General features: G+C 48.6%; 1 protein-coding gene across 2 annotated transcripts in view; it reads right to left on the reverse strand.

The window, feature by feature from the left end:
• The window catches only part of CABLES1 (Cdk5 and Abl enzyme substrate 1), a 112071-nt gene extending 89478 nt beyond the window's left edge, over positions 1-22593 (reverse strand). The window contains exon 1 of one of the 2 annotated variants that reach the window (XM_066353070.1): positions 20964-22593. In XM_066353070.1, coding sequence (XP_066209167.1) covers positions 20964-21778 — 815 coding nt within the window. In that variant the 5' untranslated portion in view covers positions 21779-22593. The remainder of the gene's footprint in view (positions 1-20963) is intronic. The other variant, XM_066353069.1, reaches the window with a different exon arrangement.
• Positions 22594-25052: the final 2459 nt, after the last annotated feature.

Genomic DNA, 25052 nt, shown 5'->3' on the forward strand with positions numbered 1-25052 from the left:
CCCAGACTTGGGAAGCCTCCAGCACACAGCACACACTGCAGAAGTAGATGAATAAAGTAGAGTAGACCTCCTTTGTCTGCAGGGGATACATTCCAAAACTCCAGGGGGACGCCAGAAACCAGGGACAGTACCAACCCCTATACATACTATGCTTTGTCCTATACACGTGTATACGTATCTTTTCAGTTAACATAAGCCCTTGACAGCTTCTCTTTGACGTATCTGAACTGCCAGCATCACGTCATTATTAAGGAAAGCAAGGGTTACTTGAATACAAGTACTATGACACTGCAACAGTTGATGTGATCACCGAGGTGGTGGCTACTAACTGTAACGGTTGGGAGAGTCTACAGTGTGGATGTGCTGGACACAGGGATGATTCACATCCATTCGGATGGCGTGGGATGGTGCGGGACAGACAGCACGGGATGGCACGGGATTTCATCACACTATTCAGCACGGCAGGCAATTTAAAACTTGTGAATTGTTTATTTCTGACATTTTCCATTTAATGTTTTAGGACCGTAGTTGAAGGTGGGTAACTGAAACAACGGAAAACAAAATTATGGATAAGGCGGGGACCACTGAACACTAGATTCTCACTATTTGCAAATTTTGTGGCTGCAAATTCTCCTGCTTATTAAAATTTATTTGCAACTCCAAAATCGATACTTATGGTCAGTGGTGGGATTCAAATAATTTAACAACCAGTTCTCTGCCCTAATGACTGTTTTAAGTATAAGAAAAACGATGTACCAAAAGGTGGTTTAGTATTTCATGCATTTAGAACTGAAGAATAAAAGAGGTACACAAAACTAGATTGTTATAAGAAAGAGTTGTAAAATATTAATGAAAAAATATTAAAGAATACCTGACAAAAAACAATAAGGCTGTTGTCTAAGATATAATTATATTTCCATATTGCTTCTTGATTGGTGTCCTCGCTTGCAGTGTGTTTCACCTACGGACAGAATGAGCATCACTACAGGCGCTGAGAAAAGGCTGTTGTGCAGATGACCGTTAGAAAAGAGTAAGGAATGTAAATTTGTGATTTCCACATTGGGTGGCTGCCAGGCACCAACCTTAGAGAGAACCCTGATTACAAGTGCCATTTTAACAGCTGGTTCACCAAACTCAACAAAAAATTAGGTATCGGTTCCAGTGCAAACCAGCTGAGTCCCATCACGGCCTACCGCGCTTTTTCAGTTATTCGTGAACATGTGCGTATGCAGAGCAGAGAGAAACTTAAATGGCTGAGAAGACGAGGCTCCGTCTTCTTGTTTCAGTTCTCAAGCTGCAAACAAGTGTCCTTTTGGAGAGAATTTTAGTGGCATGTTTTCTCCGTTTTTGTGTTTTGTTTTGTTTTTTTTGTATTTTTCTGAAGCTGGAAACAGGGAGAGACAGTCAGACAGACTCCCGCATGCGCCCGACTGGGATCCACCCGGCACACCCACCAGGGGGCGACGCTCTGCCCACCAGGGGGTGATGCTCTGCCCCTCCGGGGCGTCGCTCTGTTGCGACCAGAGCCACTCCAGCGCCTGAGGCAGAGGCCAAGGAGCCATCCCCAGCATCCGGGCCATCTTTGCTCCAATGGAGCCTTGGCTGCGGGAGGGGAAGAGAGAGACAGAGAGGAAAGAGGGGGGTGTGGAGAAGCAAATGGGCGCCTCTCCTATGTGCCCTGGCCGGGAATCGAACCCCGGTCCCCCGCATGCCAGGCCGACACTCTACCACTGAGCCAACCGGCAGGGCCCATTTTTGTGCTTTTTGTTGGTGATGTTGCTGTCTAAAATGGCTCCTAGGCAAAGCACCGAGGTGCTGTCTAGCATTGCTAAGCGCGAGAAGGGAGCAATGTGGATGCCAGAGAAAATACATGTGTGAGAGAAGCTTCCTACAGGCATGAGTTCCTGCTGGCTGTGAATTCAATGTCAATGAATTAACAACATATATTAAATAAGGTATCTTTAAACAGAAACACATGAAACAGGGTATCAATTGACTGGATGATGAAAACGTGACTGGAGGCTCACAGGAACCGAACCCTGAGTTTCTCGTCGGAGCAGTGGTTCAGTAGTCGGCGTCTGCAGCTGAGTCAGCATCCACAGCAACCTGATAGAACACAGCTACTGTGAATAATGGGGTTGACGATATAAGCTAAAATTTTTCTAATACAAATTCACTCCCTCACAGTAAAGGCAGGCAACAAGAGGGCAAAGTTCAGACACTGAGCTCTAAGGACACACAGAAGTACTTGGAACACACAATCTTGGCACCCTCCGTGTCTCCGTCCAAAGCTGAAAAGCCTTTGGCCAGTATTCTCCCCAGTGTGCTGGGCGCGGGCTCTCGTCCTCTTATTCCAACGTGCATGGAGCCCGGGAGTGCGTGGCAGCCTCACCTCCCTCAGTCCCTCTACGGTCCCTTCTCACCCATCGGAAAGTCTACAGCCTGACTACCGTTGGAAATACCAGGCAGCTTTGGGGGCCATGGAGCAACTTCACCCCCTCTTCTCCTGGGTCTTCCAACCACCTGGCTCTGATATTCCCTTTCCAGCCTGAGCCTCAGAGAGTGATTCTCACCAAAGTCAGACAGAGTGAATGAACGTCAGTTTTCAATTTGTCGAGAACTCCAAGATGCGGAGCCAGATTCAGACTCAACGCTCCCAGTTATCTGGGCTATGTGCCAACTCAAATGGAAAAATCAGTATATATTCTTACACAGCAGCACCTATTAGAAAGAATTCGAAGAACGGAACAGAGGTGTCAAGCTATTCAAAACTTATATTACGAATCATTCAAATACCAGGGGGGAAATAAAAGTGGCCTATAGGATAAGGAAACACTGTTGAGACCAAACCTAAGATTCAAAACTAAAGGGCACTTTTTTAAACCATAGAAGAAAATGTGCAACCCACCTCATGAGCCTGGGGTCCTGCCACATGGGGACCACACGAGGCCAGGTGCCCCAGACAGAAGTGCTCTTGTGTTTCTCCACTGACCGGAGGTCAAAGGAAACTGGAAATGAAGCTACTAGCTCTGGACATAGCTGCACAAGGCTGAACTAGCTCCCAGTGCAAATGGGAGATGCCAATGCTAATAAAATGCCACCTCAATTACTTTTGCCAGGGTTATAAAAAGAAACTGGAGACTTCCTCCCTTGGGCATCGTCTGTTAATGCCATTTATAAAAGTTCTATTTGCTAGGCCGGTAATATGCATTATTTTCCCTCTGAAAACAAAAAGAAACTTCTAAAATATCAATTTAACATTCCAAATGGCAAAGTGATGTGTTTTCCAACTCACACTCATGGACCAGCTCGGGAGTCTGTCTGAAACATAGGCATCTGCTATTAATTTATGACAATATAAAATCAAAGTTGAATTCCCATGTAAATATGTATTTTTTAAATCCAGATTTCACCAGCCTGCACATGGCTTGTACTCCAGTCTTGACTTTTATTTTCCTGGCTCTAAAAGAATTAAAGTTACACATAACAAATGTTGCACCTCTTAATAAGCTCTACAGGTTAAATTCTTTCCAGCTCTGTGAAATAAAGACTGGATGAGTGGATTTGAAATACATCGTTTGCATCTCTTCCAAACTGCATGGCCTCGATTATTCACTTGCGTTTGGAGCGAACAGGATCAAATAAATGTGGTTTAGACACTCTATATACACATAGCAGCTCCACACTGACAGACACGTCCACCATCCAACATGGGCTGCATAGGTAAATGACACAAACATGAGCACATATTCTTAGACAGTGAAAGTGTCCAGAGGTGCAAGTGTCAAGGAATACCACCTGAATCCTAAAACAGAACCCGTTTTTCTCAGGAAGGTCACAAACCTTGTCTGGATAAAACGTTACATGTGTCAAAGGCAATAAAGCATAGTGGCAGGGCTTAGTCTCCGGGGTCTGACATGATGCCAGCTCTACAAAGCTCTACGTGACTTGGCAGAAAAAGTTAATTCCCTAGAGTTCAAGTCCCTCACTTATGTGGTGATGTCAGCCCCTACAAAACATGCAGAGTACATGCAGAGCATCTGCTGGGACACAATCGTCACATCAAATATTTATCGAGAACTAATTATGTGCCTGGCACTGTGCTATGTTCTTCAGAGAAATCATCAGATATATGCCTGGCAGTCATACTATGAGCTGATTATTAAATATTATTCCTCCCCACACCCCTTTACGGATGAGAACTGAGGCTCATGAAGATTACAGAATCTACCTAAGGTCACACTCAGGAAACAGCAGATCTGGAGTGTGTGTGAAGCAATTTCCACATGGCTCCATAGCTCATAACATTAGCGTTCAGTAAGCATGCCATTGTAGCAGTCCCCTTATCCGCGGCTTCACTTTCCATGGTTTCAATTACTCATGGTCAACAGGGGTACTAAAAATATTAATCAGAAAATTTCAGAAATAAATTCATAAGTTTAAAATTGCCTTGGCTGGTTGGCTGAGTAGTAGAGTATCAGCTTGGCATGTGGATGTCTCAGGTTCAATTCCTGGTCAGGGTATACAGGAGAAGTGACCATCTGCTTCTCCCCTACTTCCCCCCCTTCACTTCTCTCCCTCTCTCTCTCTCTCTCTCTCTCTCTCTCTCTCTCTCTTTCTTCACCTCCCACAGCCATGGCTCAATTGATTCAAGCACATAGGACCTGGGTGCTAAGAATAGCACCTCGGGTGCTAGGAATAGCACGGTTGCCCAGCAATGGAGCAACAACCCGAGATGGGCAGAGCATCGCCCCATAGGGCACTTGCCAGTTGGATCCCAGTGGGGGCACAAGAGGGAGTCTGTCTCCCCTTCTCTCACTTAATTGTTTTTTTAAAAAGTTTTAAATTGCATGCCATTTTTTTTTTATTTTTTGATTTGAGGGAGAAAGGAAGCGGGGGGTGGGAGAGAGAGAGAAATATCAATTTGGTGTTCCACTTAATATGCACCCATTGATTGACTCTTGTATGTGCCCTGACTGGGGATTGAACCCACAGCCTTGGTGTATCAGGACAATGCTTCAACCACACTACCTGGCAAGGGCTTGTGTGCCGTTTTGAGTAGCAAGATAAAAGCACTTGCCACTTCTCTCTATCACACCTAGGACACGAATCATCCCTTTGTCCTGTGTCTCCATGCTGTAGATACTTCCTGTCCGTTACTCAGGTGACCAGGAGGACTGTGGCAGTATTGCAGCGCTTGCGTTCAGCTGACCCTTATTTTACTTAACTAGAAAGCACGGCGGTCATACGAAATGACCGCTGTTCTAGATATTATAAATTGTAATTAAAATGATTTGTGCAAAGGTGTCTGCTAATTCAAACTGAATTACACAGGGCAGGCGGCGAGGACGCCCCTTTGCTTAGTACCCCACGGGGTTTCCCCCTTCTACTTGCTTAATTGCTTAAAGTAGAGTGCAATGAAGGAAACCACTGGCGGTACATTTCTTAAGAGCCACCGCTAGCTCAATAAATAAAGGTGATTTAAATAATAAAATGTTAATTCACATGTCAAAGATCTCTTTGTACACAACATTTCTTGTGTAGATCTTTCCATCATTTTTAAGCTCGCCTTGCAGAGGACCATCAATTATTTTTAATTTTACGTCACCAGAGGAATGCTCAAAAATTAAAGTTTCTCCGTTTGAAACTGTTTTAAATCCTTTTTGCGTTTCGGTCAGCATTACTCTGTCGTCTCCTGCCTTTGTTCAAGGGACTCATTTTGTCGAGACAGGCTTTTTTGTCTTGCATCTGAGGCAAGCCTTGTTTCTCTATGCTCATCAGTCCATTTTGCCGAGAAAGACGCATTTGCTCTGCGACTGAAGCAAACCTTGTCTTTCTCTGCTCAGTGGTTTCTTTTTGTCGAGAAAGCCGTTTTTGTGCAGCTTTAGCTCTTTTTCTCTCCTCTTCAGTGCTGTATTTTCTAGGAGGCATTCTTAAAAGAAATTACGTTAACGTAAAACTGAACCTAAGAGACACTGGTAAGAATGTGGTGGTTACGGGGGGAGGGGGGAGAGGGAGAGGGAAAGGGGGAGGGGGAGGGGCACAAAGAAAACTAGATAGAAGGTGACAGAGGACAATCTGACTTTGGGTGATGGGTATGCAACATAACTGAATGACAAGATAACCTGGACTTGTTATTTTTTAATATATGTATCCTGATTTATTGATGTCGCCCCATTAAAAAAATAAAATTATTTTAAAAAAATTACATTAAGATGTAGTTTTTATGTAAAACAGATGACTGCCAATGCAAACAAATGTTCACCTTCCTCCTGACCCACTCAATTTGCGTTCAGCCGTGGCAACTTCACCCCATTGGCTAGTACAGTTACGCAAGCAACCAATAAGCTATCGGCGACAAACAGACACTTAAGTCGCATATAATAAAGATAATGGCCCCAAAGTGCCAGAGCAGTGATGCTGGCAGTTCCAGTATGCCAAAGAGAAGGTTTCAAGTGCTTTGTTTTTTATAGTGAAAATGTGGAAGTTCTCCACTTATGAAAAAAAAGTTTGGTGCCATTGCTCAGATCTACAGTAAGGATGCACGTTCTATCCATGAAATTGTGAAGAAAAACAAATTTATGCTAGTTTTGCTGTCACTCCTCAAACTGCAAAAGTTACAGCCACAGCATGTGATAAGTGCTTAGTTAAGAAGAGAAAGGAATTAAATCTCTACGTGCAAGACATGAACAGAAAACGCATTCTGACTGATGGCCACGTGTTGTGTGAGAAAGCGTGGAGCCTACAAGAAGACTTCAGCAAGGTCCCCTGAAACAAGTGACCGCATTCACATAACTTTTTATAATTGTTGTTGTTGTTTGTTTGTTTTTTTAATTTAGTGAGAGGAGGGGAGGCAGAGACAGACTTCAGCATGTGCTCCGACTGGGATCCACCCAGCAAGCCCAGTAGGGGGCGATGCTCTGACCATCTGAGGCCCTTGCTCTGTTACAACTGGAGCCATTTTTTAGTACCTGAGGTGGAGGCCATGGGACCATCCTCAGCACCTGGGGCCAACTCACTCCAATTGAGCCATGGCTACAGGAGGGGAAGAGAAAGAGAGAGAAAGAGAGGGGGGGGGGAAGGCAGAGAGAAGCAAGAGGAGGAAGGGTGGAGAAGCAGACGGGCACTTCTCCTGTGTGCTCTGACTGGGAATCAAACCTGGGACATCCACACGCTGGGCGGATGCTCTATCACTGAGCCAACCAGTCAGGGCTTAGTTATTGTTGTTAATCTCTTACTGTGTTTACCTTATAAACTAAATTTTATCATAGGTATTTACATGCAGGGAAAATTATAGTGAATATAAAATTTGGTACTTCCCATGGTTCCAGACATCCACTGAGGGGTCTTAGAATGCATCCCCTGTAAATAAGGGGGGACTACTGTGTTACAGAATACCACCAATAAAACAGAAAATAGATGCAACTGCTGCTGGCCGATTCAGACTGCGTCCCTGCCTTCCTCTGAAGTATGAAACCACGTGGCACTGGGTGCTGGCTTGGTTCCTGCAGCAGACCACAGTGCAGTTTGCAAAGACATTGTTTCACTCTCTTGAAAAGCAAATCTTTATTCTCCATATTCAAAATCACTCAGACTTCAGCACCTGGTAATTAGCTGCAAATATGTGCAAGCTGAACTAGGAATTATTTGAAATATTTCATGAACTCACTCAAGGATTTTTTTTTCATTAATAAAAAGAAATGACATGTCTTTAACTGAAATTAAATTAATAAAACCTGATTTGGGGTATTTATTTTAAATTGATATGCTCAATGTTTACCATTAAAGGTATTATTAGAATGTTTAGGTCAAAAAAGTTGGAAATGAGCATAAAACTTAGGATGATCTTTCTTTAAGCATAAACATCATTCTCTACTTTGGAAGAAATAGGAAAATGTCCATTTGCACAGCTTCACTCCGAAATTATTTATAACCCTACAGATACGTCACCAGGAGCTGTGTGGATAGTAAAGGCACAAGGTAAGGGAAAAAAATAAAAATAAAGACAATAAACAGAAATAGGGTCATCTTCTAGGGAGTATTGTTTACTCATAGCATTAGAATGTGCCACATTCTCCTCCCTGGCACAGGCATGGCACTGCCCCCCAATCAGCCCACACACTGATGTCTCCCTTGGTGCCCTGTGTCCCCATCGTCCACAGCCCGTCTATCTCCAAGTCCACCTCACTGCCTCCTAAATCTCTCGGAATCCGCCCGCTCCTCCCCACCCCCATCGCTACGATCTAGTCCAGATGATCAACATCTCCTGCCGGGACCACGGCAGTAAGAACTCTCTGGTTTCCTCCTCTCTACGGCTTCCCTGGTGGAACTGTTCTTCCTACCGCTGTGGCAAACACCTTTCAGAACAGCCTTACTCTGACCCCACCTGGCTGATAACCCTCTGATGGCTTCCCACCCCTCTCAGGATGCAGATCCACACCCTCAGCACAGCTCCTACTTCCCCGCGCCCTCCTCGCTCCCGGCACTGCCCCTTGTCTGCCTCTGCCAGGAATCCCTTCTCTGGCCCTCCAGGAAGTCTGCCCAGGCTGGTCTTGAGGTCTGACCTTGTTCCCCCTTCAGGTCCTAGTTCGGTAGTCCCCTCCAGAAATCTGCCTTCCCCACCACAACTGGGTCAAACCCACCACGGTGCTTATTGCAGACTCCAACACCACCCTCCGTAACATGCAGCACAGCTGCACCCTTCACATTTACTGAGTGATTATTCAAGAGTCTCTCTCCAGGTAGAAATAAGCACCAGGATGGCAGGGACCACCCACGTTGCCTACAAGTTCTGTCGACTCTATCTCCAAAATGCATCTTGCGTCCATCACCCCCTGACCATCTCTACCCTTGTCCAGGCCACTGTGTCTCTCTCCAGGACACTCCCTAGAAGCAAGAGTCTCCCAAAGGTCCCCCACATGCATGCCTGTCCTCCAGTCCATGCAGCCATCAGTGGGGTCTTAAAAGTAAGCCAGAGTACCCCACTCCCCATGGAAACTCTCCCAGGGATTCCCACCACAGTTACAACACGGTGAGAAGTCTCCACCCTGCCCAGCTCTGGGGCCTCGGCTCCCCCAGCTCTGAGTCCACCATGCTCCACCCACCGCAGTTTTAACACGGTGAGAAGTCTCCACCCCGCCCAACTCTGGGGCCTCGGCTCCCCCAGCTCTGAGTCCACCACACTCCAACTACCCGGGCCTTCCCTTTCTTCCTTAAACACAGCAAGCCTGACCCGTCTCAGGGGCCAAGAACACACAGTTCCCAATGCCGGAAACCCACCTCCCATCGTAGGTGGCTCACCACTTTCTCATCCTCAGAAGGGCCTTTCCCAGTCACCGCACCTAACAGACACGCGCAGACCTCAGCAACTCCCCCACAGTGTTCCTCAAAATTTACTTTCTGTGGCCTTTTCTTTTTCAGTTGCCTCATCTTCCCTCCATTTCTTACACTAGGCGCTAAGACCTGTGATGGCAGGAACCCCGTTTCTCTGGTGGCCCACCATACTGCCAGCCCTTGGCACCTGGCAGAAGGCTTTCAACATATCTGTTTAGATATTTGAAGAAAACTAAGATCTTAAAATAAATGCCTTAAAGCAAAAGAAAAATATTTCATATAACACCAGACACTATGAACATCTTGCGGGAGGTACAATAAGGCCTGAGACACACAGGCTTTGTCTAGAGCAGTTGTTCCCAAACTTGAAAGAGTCCCAGCCCCACCTCGGGGCCAGCAGAGTCAGACCGCTGGGCCCCAACCCGGACTTTCTGATTCAGGTCCGGGGTGGAGCCTGGGAAATCGCACTCCCACCAGCTCCCAGGTGCCGCTGGTCCAGGGACCACATTCTGAGAACGACTGGTCTACAGCCATGCCGGAGATCTGAACAAAAACACAACTGTTCATCATGGAGCTTAGGTTTCTCCCCCCAAATTCCACGGTGCCTCACTTCTTCCTGACGCTGGCGCCTGCTGGCAAGCCCTGGCACCCCTGAGCTGGTAAATGCATCGCCCCGCTCTCTGCTTCCATCTTCGCTTGGGGTTCTCTCTGCTTCTGGATGGTCACATGGCCTCCTTATAGACACTGGTCTTTGGCTTCATCCTAACTAAGAGCATCTGCAAAGACCCTATTTCCAAACAATGTCACATTCTGAGGTTGCAGGTAGATGTGAATTTTGTAGGACACTATTCAATCCAGCATCCACAAGAGCTGCAGAGCTGTGTGTCCCAGATTTCAGGGACTACAAGTGGCGGTGCCCCTGAGGGATGTGCCCAGAGCCCGTGTGCGACCATGCGCCATGGTAAGCCCAAGTGATTGATGGTCAGAGGCCTCTGCGCTGCCCTCACGTGCAGGCCCCACCTTGCTCTGGGGCTCCCACACCAGCTCCCTCCCTTAGGGAGAAATTAGCAGGTGTCCATGAAGCCCATGAAACGCTTTTGAAAATTCTACATGTGTAAAAGTGGATGAACAAACAATTTCTAGAGAATATTTTGGACGTGCACAAGGTCATCTTTTGGAAGCGACAACTAGGACACCAGGAGCCCTGTGCTCCCTCCTCCGTCCAGCCGGCCTCCAGCTTCCAAAAACTCAGCTCTTCTCACAGCTGATTCTGCTCAGATGTCTCCTACTGCCTCTGAGATAAAGCTAACCTCCCTCGTACTCAGCGAACCGCACCATCACGCTGGCCTGCAGGCCCCGCTCAAGGGCTCAAGGGCCAGGTCTCGGAGAGCCGCCTGCTCAACTGTAGGAACAGGGTCCTGACCGCTCCTGATCTGCAGGCCCCGCTCAAGGGCTCAAGGACCAGGTCTAGGACAGCCGCCTGCTCCAACTGTAGGAACGGGGTCCTGAGCGCTCCTGGCCTGCAGGCCCCGCTCAGGGGCTCAAGGGCCAGGTCTAGGAGAGCCGCCTGCTCAACTGTAGGAACGGGGTCCTGAGCGCTCCTGCCACCTGGGAGCCCGGCTGTCTTGGGCTGTCATTCTCCTTCTGGAAGCTGGGCGCTGGCCCCAATGATCTCTGAACAACCAAACTACTTGACTGTCACACACAGGCGTGTCAACAACCTGGCACACAGCTGGTGTGGGTCGCCACTGACCCGATGCCGAGTGGGCTCCCCTGGAAGCCCTGGGCACAGGCCAACTCTGCCTAACCAGAGGCTCAAAGAGGGGAGGTGGGTCAGAGGCAAAGGGACCTGTGAACAGGGAGGGAAAGTGAGGGGAAAGGTGAGGCGGAGTCACCACCACATGGGCCCCAGGGGCCCCCAGGGGTCTTCACACTCAAAGTACTACGCTTAGAAAAGGCAGCCAGGTGGGCAGCACGAAGACCACAGAACGACGGCCATGACTTCTACTAAGGGAGTGAGCCAGGTGCACCTTCCAGAATTCCCCGTGGAGGTCCACTCCTCTCACGTGTGGCCCACAGGGCTGCAGAGGACCGTCCAGGCGTGTGCCTGCGTGTGGGCCAGGCCCACGGTCACGCGTCACCCCGCCTGCTCTAAGGTGCAGTGCTGGACATGTGAACCCACCCCTCTGGCTTCCTGGTTCCCAAGGCCTTTCTTTTGGCAAGGGCAACTGTCAAGACTCCGTGTAACAGGGGCGGAATGCAGCACCTAAGGGAGGAGGTACTGCCCTCCTTTGCTGCTCTGATTTTACTTCACTACTACTGAAAATTAAAGCAATGCAGGAAATTGTGTGTCCAGACTACCACAGCATTAGCTGCACCAAAGCAAACAGCTCCATCCCGATGATCTCAGCTGACCTTGTCAAGTTTCTCAGCCGCTTGATGAACAGTGTTGGGCACAAGGCAATTGTGGACAGAATTACCAGCAACAATTTCACTGACTAACCACCAAAGGCCAAACCTCTGCTGGGTGTTGCTTGTTCCATTTTTATCTTAATGCTTGCAATACCCCCAAAAGGCAGGAACTATTATTCCCATTTTACAGACGAAGACATTGAGGCTCACAGGGATTAAATGAGTTTGCCTAGATTGGTGCTGTTAAGTGGCAGAGGCTGCCTCCAAAGCTGGTCTTTCTCTTCTTGAATCTGTTGGCCCAGTTTTCTGAGGAGGTCAAGCAGCAGGGTGCCGGAAAGGAGGACCTGACACCAACACTAATATTTGGAGAGAGCTGTCATTACTGGGGAAATTTTCCACATCTCGGGCCCCCAACCAGGCTTCTGCTGGCCTGCCCCAGAGATTATCACGTGAAAATCAGCATCCTGGCTGGAGGAGAAGGTGCTGGCTAGCCAGAACGATAGCACAATATTTCTTTGTATTTTAATATACCGACCTTGATTGACTCAGCCCATAGGTCTGAACTGGATGAGGCCCTAGCATCTTTGTTCCCTTGAAGTTAACCTAACATACAAATGGAAGATTTGGGGCAGAGAGAGAATAAAATTGTACGCATCTAATAGAGTTCTTTGTTCTTCTTAAGTGATGCAGCTACGGTAGTTTTTTGTTTTCAAACTCTGGACTTACAAAGTAACAAATGAACTAACAAAACAAAACAAAAACAAACTCATAGACACAGACAAGAGAACATTGGTAACCAGAGGGCAAGGGGGTAGAGGGAGGTGAAATGGGTCAAGGGGGTCAAATATACGGTAACGGCGGAAACTAGACTTTGCATAGTGAGCATGCAGTAGAGTATAAAAATATCAAATTATAATGTTGTACACCAGAAATTAAAATAATGTTATTAACTGATGTTACCTCAATAAAAAGTTAATTGGAAAAAAAAGAACTTCTCAACTTAGAATTAGAAAATGTAGATTTCAAAATTCCATCTCTGCCACATACAGAGTATTTAACCATGGATGAGTCAATCAGTTCTTCATGGGCTTGACTGTCTAATCTGTAAAACAGCTACCACATTGCCTTTTTAAAATGATTTGATGAAATAATACATATAAAAAAGCATTTTGTAAATTTCTGTGAAGCCCCAAACAAGTAAATAAAACCTACATTTTTGGAAGTTTGTTTTGTGATGGATAAATCCAACCCCTCAATTACTTTGGACATCTGTAATTTCATCTTTCTTCTTTACTGTTCTCTCTCCAAAAGCAAACTTGATTCAACTCAGTAAGACACAATACTTCATCAAGTCTACCTTTCAACATCGGATCAACCATTTATCCCCTTTCCTCTGGTCTCTCACATCCCCTCCCCCTAAGATAATCAAAGTACACAGTTTGTTTTATAAATCATTGGGCAACTGAATAAAGTGCTTTAAAATAAAACAATGGGCTAGGCGCATAGAAATCTTTGGCATTCTTGAATATTTGACTAGTCTCTTCTTGAATGGCTTATCATCTATTTATCATAAAACTTAACTTAGATTTAAGTACATCTGGGACAAGACAGGGACCCTTCTTACACACACATGATTGTAAAATTCCAAGTCTGAAACTACTAGCATTTGCCTGTTGTTTTATAAGCTTTTCGTTTTTGTGACTAAATGTACAACATAAACCCCAAACCACATTAATGATAACCCTGTTAAATATAAAATGGTGTGCAATTATCCAAAATGCTAACACAAAGAGTGGGGAAAAAACAAGAAACCCTGACTAATAGTATGTTCTTGGAGGCCTTTAAAAACCAAACAAAAATAAAACTACAGCATTACAGAGTTAGTAAAGAAGAGTAAGGGCTGATGATTTCATGATTCCAACATGTAACGCTAAACAGTCTTTTGAGCCCCACAGTGTCTGTGACAAGTTTGATTTTAAAATTGCATGTGGGATGAGTGGGTCAGATATTTTTTGAGGTGGAACACAGAGAATGGAGAAAGTCACAAAATTCTGTGAAGTAACAGACTCTTACAAAAACGTCTGGTTCTTAGCACTGTTCCTCTAATGGTGACATTTTGCAGATCCCCCTTTGGGAGGCTGGAACAAAAAAGATGTAGTGTAGCCCTGGGTACACATGCCGGTAAACCAGCTCTCTGGAAGGAAGGACAAGTCCTGCCTTGTAAAGTTGGCTCATTCCTGTAGTGTAAAGATTCCCACCAGGACTGATGTCAGGTCACCAACCAGCCCACAGAGTCCTCAGTCCACAGGAGCCAGCTATAGCACACTACGAGGTCTAGGCGAAACCCGACTTCGAAGCAAGAGAAACCAGGTTCAATTTCTAACTCTAGATTCCAGTTATGAGGCCTTGAGCAAGTTTTGTTAACCCCTCCCAGCCTCAGTCTCCATAGCTCTAAAATGGGTATAATCCCCAAGGGAGCAGGGGGGGTGCAGTGGTGGCCCACGGGCGGCCACGGCCGCCTCCTATGAAATACAAGCAACTTAAAACTGACAGGATCAGATGTGGGTTTCGACGGGGGGAGGAGGTGCTGGCAGGTCCAAACAGAAGCCAGGAGCTTCCAGAAGGCAAGGACAGTGAGGGTGGGCTAAAAGGGGCCAGCGCTCGCCTCCCCAATATAGGACAGGGGTCACACACTCTTTCTGTCGGGAGGCAGAGAATGAATAGTTTAAGCTTTTTGGGGGCCATGTGGTCTCTGCCACAACTGCTCAATTCTGTCCTTAGAGCACAAGGGCAGCCAAAGACAATACAGAAATGAGCGGGCAGGCTGTTTCCCAGAAAACTGTATTTATAAACAGCCAGTGGCCACATCTGGACCATGGGTGGGCCACCGTCTGCAGACCCCAGGGCTACAGGGGAAAGGGTGAAGCTGAGAAGACACAGAGAGTCCAAACAAAAGAAACTCACCCAGGAAGGAGGTGGTGTTATTCCCACTGCCTAGATGAGAACCCCGTCACAAAGTAAGTGACAGCGCCAGAGACGCAAGGACGATTCCTGCGGGTGCCAGGAATTGTGCTGCTTAGATTCCCAGGATCTAAACCATGAAAAGGCCTGGGAGCACCTGATGCATCAGACGGCAACCTAGGTGACAGGAAACGAGGTGCGGCTGAGAAGAGGGGCGCGAGCTGGGCGCCGGGCAGGACCGAGGACTGTAGCCACTGAGAGCTCTGGACCGTCCCCGGGGCCCTCACACACAGAGGTCCTTCCTGAATGACAGAAAGGCAGAAACCAACATAAGGAAACCACAGGGTGAGCAGTGCCCTTAGCGGTCATTTAGGCCACCTTCTGCCTAGTTCAGTGGAAGCCACTCTGACAAGCATTTACAAGCCTGACTCACAAACCGCAGCAGAGGGAGTGAAACAGGTGAGGAAGGGCCGACTCCGGTGCCAGAGTGCCCGCATCTGAACCCAGCTCCTACAGTCAGTCAGAAGTCACTTAACCTCTCTGCCCCTAAGAGTGGGGTGATAAGGCTGTGCTGTCTGAAGACTATTATTACGAGCTCACTTAATCTCCATAAAGTGCTTAGAATAGTACCTGGGACGTGCTGTTAGAGTAAAATACTGTGTCAAGGCCCTGACCAGGTCCCACGGGGAGGGAGGGCATGAGTGGTCCTGCCCTGGTTGGGCTCAAACAAGGAGCTCGCTCTAACCAAGCACTCACCACCGGAATAGATGGCCTGGCTACGTACTCCTCCCAACACAGACAGGGACCATGTTTCCTGTCTGTATGAGCAGCAAAGTGGCGCCTCACAATTCACTCATTAGTGCATGTCCTGCCAACCGAAGCCACAGGGAACAAACTTAACACCATGCCTGCATCTCATTCTAAGGTCAGGTTGTACAAACACCCTCAAGCTAAACCCACCTGGCCTCTGTAGCAGGCCACAGGACTAGGACGCTCATGCACTAGACCTGGAAGAACAGCTGTGTGCATCTGTCCCAGCTCTTTAATTCCACGAGGAAACTGAGGACGCGCAGGGTGTGAGGCGAGACATGTCCAGGGTTTCCAGCTATGGCTGGTGCAAACCCAGAATCTAGGGTTGCCAAGTCCTGGTCTGCATTCCTCATCCACCTGGCCTCACCTACCTTTCCTTCCCAGCGTGTTCTAAAGGCCACCTGCCCTTGGCCCTCTCCCTACCCAACAACTCTCCTTCCAGTGAGGAAAAGTCGGGGCAGACAGAGCTTCCGGGGACAGCTCTGGGACGTGGTACAGAACCGTGCCAGCTTCCCCGCCCCTCCTGGAAGGCAAAAGGTCACACTTGAACTTGCTGCCCTCTCTGGGCGCCTGCCAACAGTAAGCAGGCTTCCGATTTATTTCCCCTTCCGAGCTCGCCCACACCATGACGGGCTTTGTGACTGCCAGGAGGAGGGCGGCGGGTGAACCTCGGGCACTCGCCTCAGCCCGGGCAGGGCACGGCCTTCCCGAGCCTTGCGGGGCATCCCGACCAGAGCCCGGCCCAGCCTGGGCTGCAGCTTTGGCTTCCATGATTCATGTTGCTGAAAAAATAAATGGCTCAACAATAACTTGGGTTTCCTTACTGCTGAGGAGTTCAAAGTCCTTTACAGACTTCTGTAACCCAGCTGGGAGAGGTGGCTGACAGCTGGAACTCACAGATTGGTGACGTGCCTGAAGTCACAAAGCAAGGTGGGGACAAAGTCAGGAAAAAACGTCCAGTCCCCCTTCTTATTCTGGTTCTCGATCCCCTCGTCAGCGCGGATTTTTCTCCTCAGTCAAGACCGAGACCACAGCCACGGCGCTAGCCCAGGCTTCACCCCGAGACGGGCAATTCCCAGTCTGCAGAGCAGTGGGCTGTGAAGTGAGCCCGCTGCCCCAGTGCTGCGTGACCCTGAGCAGGTAACTGGCATCTCTGAACCCTGGTTTCCTTAGCCCTACAGTAGGAATAAAGTACTTGTAAAACCTGCTCTCTCAAAATGCAGCTGATCTGCATCCCAGGGAACCAGTTAGACAGAATGAACTGAGGTCCTTCCCAAACCTGAAGGATCAGGGCTGCCTTCATCCAAACCCCTGTGAGTCTAAACATACTTACATCCGAGAAGCCCAGATATGTATGAAGCACTTACCACTACATCCCCACACACATCCAGCTCTCAATAATACATGTTAAGTTCCGTCAGCAGCTGAAAGAACCCAGACACAGGCCAAGGCTCTCGTGAGGAAACAGACCCAGAAGAGCTGATTACCTTGCCCAGGGTCACACAGTGGCATCAGGATTCAAACCCAAGACTTGAGGTTCTTCTGTACCACGTGACCTCCTTCCATTTAAGACCTAAGTCTGCACAAGGCACAATGCAATGCTAACTCGTGTGTTCCAAGAAGCAAAACCCTCGTGTTCTTTTGAAATAATACCCTGGTCACCACACACCCTTCCTGTCAGGGGCTTAGACTCTATGGGCTTCTGGTGGCTGTCTGCTGCCAGCTGCTGCCTTAGATAAAATTTTAAAGTGAAAGGAAAGCTTAAAACACACCTTATAAATTTCCACTCCCTTTCACCCATGGACACCTTCCTCATGCGGAGCTCACTGCCCAAGCAGAGGCACACAGGGTGTCAAGCTAGAAGGCATCTTTTTCACTTCCCACCCCTGACACCCAGCCAAAGAGCAAACCCCAGTGTGCTGGCTTCCCAGGGCTGGAGCCCGGCCCTGAGGCCCGTGGTCCTGGGTTCCCTAGAAATTTCAGTGGAGAATGGCAAGTAGCAGTGAAGCTGGGGGACCCCGACAAAGAGGCTACCCTGGGTCTGTGAAAGAATCTATACACGGGGTGGCTGTGAGGATTAATGTGATAAATGTCAGACATCCAGCACAGAGCACAGAGATTGTGTCATCATTCCATTCACACATCTGTGCCAGGCCTGGGCACAGAGATTGCCCTGTGTTATATTTCAAAGTTTGGAAGTCCAACCAATAATTGTGATTGGTTTTACAAGTGTCCAGATGGAAGTAACAAAAAAGAAAGTTTCAAGATTTCAGATGGGTAATTCTGACTTTTATATACCCATAACAAAACTGATAGGTGAAATCTCAAGTTTATTTTTTTAAAAAAGGCAGATTTCAGATACAAGATGGCAACGCTTTCCCAACTTCAATTTGTGTAAGAATCATCCCTGAGCTTGTTAAAACGCAGATCTGGACTCAAGTACTCTAGAGTGGAGCCTGACAGTTTGCATTTCTAAGAGGACTCATGAAGGTCAAAGAATCCACTCTTTTGAGTTGCAAGGTTTAAATAGCAAGAAACAAATCCTGGGAAAGCATCATTTGATTTAAAAATGACAGGCCAGGAGAATACCCATGAAGGGGTGTGTGGGAGCAGCCAGGCTGCTGGGTTTCTCAAAGGGAGGCACACCAGGAAAGCAAAGGGCATTTGTATAGCCAGTAGCCACGGCCACCATCACAGCCGCCTGGCCCATGCAGGTTCGCATTTGTTTCGGACAGACGGTAATGAAACAACAGAGCCACGAACTGGTGGGCCATTAGCTTTAATCCTAGCTTGCACCCGGTGGGCAAGAAATACATACAGTGGGAAAACACTTCCCTTTCCATTCAGGGCTCCCAAAGCCACGGACTTATCCAAGTTTCCTAAAATCAAAGGTTTCTACACCTCACCAGCCTTATTCACCTCTGTTCCCCATCTCCTTCTCTCTGCACAAACTCTGCACAAACTGGCTTCTCCTTCAGCATTCCGCCATCTTGGCTGCTTCTCCTCTCCTCCACATGGCCTTTCTCTGCTCTCCCTGCTCTCTTCCAGCATGGGCTCCTCTGCCCCATATTATAGTGTAGAAACTTGATTTAATTCAATATATAAACAAGGAAGTCTCTGATACAAAGTCACTTATCTAAGGCATAATGGGATTCCTCATAAGAGTGCATCACCCCTTATCATGTAACAGTCAAGGGTGTGGCAAAAAGCTTAGTCTTAAAACTAAGCCTTAGGCTATAACGACCCTGCCTGCTTACAGCCTGTCCCCCACTCCCAATGCAAACTATAAACAAGCGAACATATATATCATATTTACGAACTTATTTGACCAACAGCATTCTTTAAGCTGTCCCTGGGGCTTCTTCAAAAGTGTTTGTAATCTATATCACTTTGTCTAGGCAGGTTCAAGTACTCTTTAGTGATCACAAAAGCAACATGCTTCTGACAAAATTCTTGAAAGCAGCACAATGTAGGGAACAAAGCATCCTAGGATATTCCCACTTCAACAGCTGCTTCAGGGCCTTTCTTAATTCAAGTTTTAACCATTTACCTCCTCTGAATACATTAAATTTGATGCTTTTCTGTGGAGGGCAGTATTTTTTTTTTTTTAATGTCTATCAAGTTGTCAGTTATGGAAAATCCCAAAGTAGTTAGATGAATGTGATGGTCCGGTAAGGAAGTACCTTACATTGACTCACCCATCTTAATGTGTGTGTTGTGGAGAAAGCTCAAACATACAAGGGCTTCGTAGAGACTGGGTCAGATACTAAATTCTAACTATTCTTTGGATCAGAAGTATAACACACAAGATCTCGATGAGATTTTTGGAGACACAGTGTGAGGTAATCTGATCTCCAGCTGCTCTTCACACAAGAACACATCTGTCTACCAGGCAACTCAGGCCAGCCATGCCCTTGGCTTAGAGTAACATGTATGTTTGTTACAATTCCTGTCATGACCTTCTGTACTAGACGGCCTTATGCTCAAACTATAGACGTTATGAGCCAGTGAGTGATGTCAGGCAGTCCTACCGAGCTGCCCAGAAACTGCTGAGTGTGCTCCCCTCACCCAGAATGGAAGGGGTTTCCCTCCCTCTAATGGGGAGACGTATGCACTGACAATAAATGCCAGGGACAGACTGTCACCTGTGCCCAGCCTCAGTAATTCACCCATACAATCACGAGGCCGCTTCCCCTGCTCCTCACCTCTACCTGCCTGCAGCGACATGCACTCACACTGCTGTGCTACATACTAAGCAGGGTCATGATTTCACCCACTTGGGAAGAAAGGGACCCAGCAAACTTCTGGATAAGTCCAGTTTGTTCTTCCCCATTTGTCCCTAGGGGGAGAAATAAGTGTTTCAACAGGCCACCTTCTGAGGCCAGGGCATGCCTGAGCTTTCAGATGAGCATTACAGAGAGAAGGCAGAACAGAAAAGGTTCTACCTTCTCATCCTGAGGCCTGGAAAACTGGCAAGGCCCCATCCCAGAAGAGGAAACTGAGGCCTCAAGACGTTAAACTAACTGAGCCAAGGTGGAGTCGATCCTATAACTAACTGCATACGAGGCCTTATTAACTCATAAGGGAGGACAGTCACTCTCTCCCAGAGAACAGACAAGCAATTTCCCAACCCCCTCCACTCCGACCCTCTTCCAATCTCCAGTCCCACTGCCTGACACAGATCTAACTCCCAACTGTCCCTTGAACATATGGTGACAAGCTCCAGCTATTTCCTGAGCAATAAGCAAATGTCCAACATTTCATGTTTTTGCTAAGATGCGAGTACAACATGCTTTCAACGAATTCTAGCAAGTTCATTTTGAAATGGAAAAAAGAATCCTCTAGCTCTATTTCCCCTCTGTACCCCACCCCCCAAGGCCATGACAAAGGAATGTGAGGACTTGACGTTATTTGAGGAAAGTAAAAGGAATACGCCAAGTTGTCCTGAAACACAGGAATACTTGAGCGCAGGCAGGAATTTCTCAGGAGGGATTCACTGCGTGTTTGTGACAAGTTCCTGCTCACACGCATCGCTGAGCCGCGAGTCGGACCCACTGCTCCACTCTATGCACCACCAAGTCCCGTCTGGAGTGGGGAGAGCGCGACTCCGGGTCTGGATGGTTTCTGGAAATGTCAGATCTCCTCCTTGCGATGGGAGCGTTTGGCGCTGCTTTTTAATGGGCTCCCGCAACTCTCAACTCCGGACCCCACTGCATGACCGCGGCGCTTCTGCTCGGCGAGCTCTGGGCTTGTGCACACACGTGTGAACACATACTCCCTAGGGACTCTCCCACTTTTGCGTGCCCTAGTGGTTTAGGACAGGGGCCAGAAGCCCAGGGATCCAGCAGGGCTAGGGAAAGGGCTAGGGAAGGTGGAAGCGACCCGTGTCCCGCAGCCAAGAGCCCGCCGGAAGGGACGGGGATTTGGCGCTCGTCCTGGATACTCACCGAGACCGCTGCAGCTGCTCCAAGGCGCTGGTGCTGCCGCCCTGGCCCGGCTGCTCCAGGGCGCAGTAGTTCTGAGAGGTCTGTCTGGAGAAGGCGATGGGCAGGATTCCCTGAGTGAACGAGTTGAGGCGGCCTCGACTGCCGCCCCCACTCCCGGGGGTTCCGGAGCCCAGGAAGGGGGCCGTCGGCACCTGCACGCTGGTAAAGGCATCGTCCTCCTCCGACTCCTCCTGCCCGTCCGACAGCTGCAGCTGAGCGCAGGCGGCGAGTGGCGCCGGCCGGAGAGGCTGCAACTGCTCCCCCGACGCCCGGCCCGCGCCTAGGGGGCTCGCGACCCCCCGGGCGGCCCCGAGTGCGGGCACCGTCGCCCCGCAGGGGGTCAGGGGCGGCAGCGGTGACCGCGGAGGGAGGCAGGGACCCGATCCAGCTGCCAACGCCGCCGTGCCCGCCGCGGAGAGCGCGTTGCAGCCGCCCCGCTCGGCCCCGGCGGGCTGGCCGAGCCGAGTCCTCGTGCCGCAGGCGCTCCCCGCGCCCGGCTTGGCCGCCCCGCTCTCCTCGCCGCTGCCCCACTCCTCGTCCTGCAGCGGGGGCCGTCCGTCCAGTGAGATGTTGGTGAGGAAGGAGAGAGCAGCCTGGCGGCGCCGCGGGTCCATGCGTGACTTCCTGGGGGGCTCCAGCGGCGGCTGGGCCGGCGCGGCGGCCGCGGGCTGGGGCTGCGGCTGCTGCAATCCGCTGGTGCCCGCGGCGTCGGTGCCGCCGCCGCTTCTGCTGCTGCTGCAGGCGGCCGCGCTAGGGGTGGCGGCAACCGCCGCCATTGTGTCCGTCTGCCGCGATATTTCCGCGCTGCCCGGACTAGCGAGCGGCGCCGGAGTGCTAAGCCGCGGGAGCGAGCGCCGGTGCCCCGGGCTGGGCAGGGCGCGGGGCGCGGGCGGCGTGCGCGGCGGCCGGGCCCCCCCACGGGCGAGCCATGCTCGCCCCTAGGTGGTCGGGCGGGGGGCGCCGCCTCCCCGGCCCACGCGCGCGGCTCGCTGGCTCGCTGGCTGGCGGTCTGTCGGCCCACTGGCCGCCTGGTCGCTGTGGCCCCGGCGCTCCCTATCCCCGCGTTCTCCGACTGCTGGCCGGGGAGTCTGTATTTATAGGTGCGCGCGCCCCGCGCTCGCGCTCCGGAGCGCTCTTTGCAATAACACACTATCACGTGTGGGGAGTGAAACCTGGGAGGAAAACAAAGCCGAAGGCGGCGGCCGCAGAGACTGGCGGCGGGAGGCGAAGGGCCAGAGGAGGAGGAAGAGGAGGAAGAGAAAGACGAGGGGGTGGCGGGCCGGGGATCCGCCAGGCTGTCCTGGTCGTTGGAGCTTCCTGGGGAGAGTTGGTGGTTCCCGGGGCTCGCCGGAGCCAGGAACCGGAGGCGAGCACGTTTCCTCCGTGCCCTCAGACTAAGAGTTGGGGCGCAAGCAGAATTCCTTGAGTCACAGCGTGAGGATGGGATCCCGGGAGAGTTGTGGGTCTACAAGACAGTTATGTGGAGCAACGCCTAGATATGGCCCTCAGCTTGTTAACTGGACCTGCGCTGCTGTTGGGTTCCGAGAAATAAGCCCTTAGTAATAGTTACACAAGTATGTCAACAGCCTCTTATACGGACTGTCCCACCTTGAAACTGTCGCTAACTGTTGAGTTTGTGCCTTATTTACTCTCAGGCCGAGGACGCAGCCCCTGAGATAAATACACGCCCCGGGGTGTTTAAGAGCCCAGGCGTGCAAACATCTTTCGTGTGGCCAGACCAATTTACACATCCTCATCTGATGGAGCTGTCAGTCTTCATCTCTTTCTTAGCAAAGGCCATCTTAAATTTTTACTTTGGCTCTGAAATGTGCTTCGTTTTCTATGAAGACAGGTGACTGAGATGGCCTCACACTCCTTTCCCCGTATTACGTTGCAAATTTTTTTTTGTGGATTATGATCTCTTTTCCTCTTATGTAAACTGAGACTAATCTGTACTTTGTCATTCATTTGATAACATCCGTTTGGCACCTACGGTGTCTTCTATAAATACAGATTCCTGCCCAGAGCTGCAGCTCTGGATCTGGGAAGACTCTCTGAATGCAGTACGACAGCCCCACCCCAAACAAGAACCTGCTCTGGCTGTGGGTGGAGGGGGGGTTGGGGGGGTCGGAGCAGTGAGGTCAGGCAGGAGCCCTCTGACAACTTGTGCTAGTTTCCTTTTGCTGTTTGGGCGACTTCCCGAATGCTAATTAAGGAGCCATCCTCACACTGAGTTAAGCTCTGCGACATCTAAGAAACCTACCTACACGTTTCTGAGGGAGAAGCAATGTGTTTTAAGATCAACGGATTAATTTAATTAAAGGTTTAAATTTAGCCCTGGGGCTAATGGATAACTCTACATTGAAATTCCACTCCATTTCAAGTTCAGGAGAGTAAATTGAGTAATGGAGAGCAAATACACCCTGTCCAGAGATGTGCAGCCAACCTGGAGGATGAGATATGGGAGAGTTTCATGTTACATTTGCTCAGGACAAACATGGCTCATGGCCCTTCACATAAACAATTGTTCATATTTTATTTTATACCATTTTTAGGCCTTTTGGAAAAGTGAAGTCTGCTGTCTATTCATAGTAGTCTTGTAGCAGATAAGTCAAAGCTTGATGACCAGCTGTGAAATATCATTAGAATTTTAGTTACTTTGTTTAACTAACTACCTAGAAATTTCCAAGCTGCCTTATTACAATTGATTTATTTTCCATGACCACTGGTCTGGTTGTGCTGGCAGGCAGTGTGTAAAGAAAGACACCAACTCCATACATGTAAAAGAAAACACTATTTTTTTTTAAATGATGAAAGTGATAAATGTTAATTGCAAAACGTTTAGAGAACAAGATAAGCAAAGACAAATAGGGAAAAAACATCACTAATAATCTCATATCCTATGAAAATAACTTAAAATTTTGCTTTTTGTCATGTGTGTATTTTTTAAACAAAAGCAAAAGCAGGCTGTTTGAATCTTGTGATTTTTTTTTTTTTTTGCTTGCTGTGTTGTGATCATCTTTCCATTTAGAATATTCTTCTATAGCATGATTTGAATGACTACATAATGTTCAATTTGACGGAGAGACGATAATTATTAAACCTATGTGGTACATTAAGCATTTAGGTTTTTTCTGTGAGGTTGGTTGGCAACGAGGGAAGGTCACCTTAGGAACCAGGCCTAGGAACTTTGGCTGGAACTGCCCACACCCATGCGCTCCAAAAGAAACTTCCCAGGAGCCCTTTGAAAAAGAACGTCTGTCTGTCAGCCATTGAAATTTCACCACGTCATATCAACCTGACCACCCTACTGATGCTGTAAATTACCCCAAACAGGGGAGGTGGCACGACTTCTCTGTCCTTTGTCTGGTGGACCAGAGAACCTCCTCCAGGAAGCGCTCTACTAAATAAAGCTTTTGCTATTCCACAGTTGGTAGCTATGCCCTTCTTTCTTCCTCGGCAGAAAAAATACCTTACAGTTTCCACTTTTGCTGTTATAGAGAGTGGCGAAGACAGCCTTTGTTTTTCTAAATCTTGCTGCCATTCAATATTATTTTCTTAAGTTAAATAGATTCTGGAACAAGCAACGCACCATGTTTTTAAAGCTTTCCATCTGGAAAAGTTCCAATCTGATCTCTCACCCTGTTGCCAACACTGGGTATTAAATTTTTTTTCATAAATATTCATTTCTTTATCCATTTGATATAATTCTTTGCCTATTTTATTTATTTTTATTTTTTTGTGATAGAGACAGAGCGAGTCAGAGAGAGGGACAGATAGGGACAAACAGGAAAGGAGAGAGATGAGAAGCATCAATTCTTTGTTGCGGCACCTTAGTTGTTCATTGATTGCTTTCTTATATGTGCCTTGACGGGGGGGGGGGGGGCTACAGCAGACTGAGTGACCCCTTGCTCGAGCCAGCAACCTTGGGCTCAAGCTGGTGAGCTTTGCTCAAACCAGATGAGCCTGCCCTCAAGCTGGTGATCTCAGGGTTTCAAATCTGGGTCCTCTGCATCCCAGTCCCATGTTTTATCCACTGCACCACCACCT

The sequence above is a fragment of the Saccopteryx leptura genome, chromosome 11 (assembly GCF_036850995.1).
Source record: "Saccopteryx leptura isolate mSacLep1 chromosome 11, mSacLep1_pri_phased_curated, whole genome shotgun sequence".
Taxonomy (NCBI): domain Eukaryota; kingdom Metazoa; phylum Chordata; class Mammalia; order Chiroptera; family Emballonuridae; genus Saccopteryx; species Saccopteryx leptura.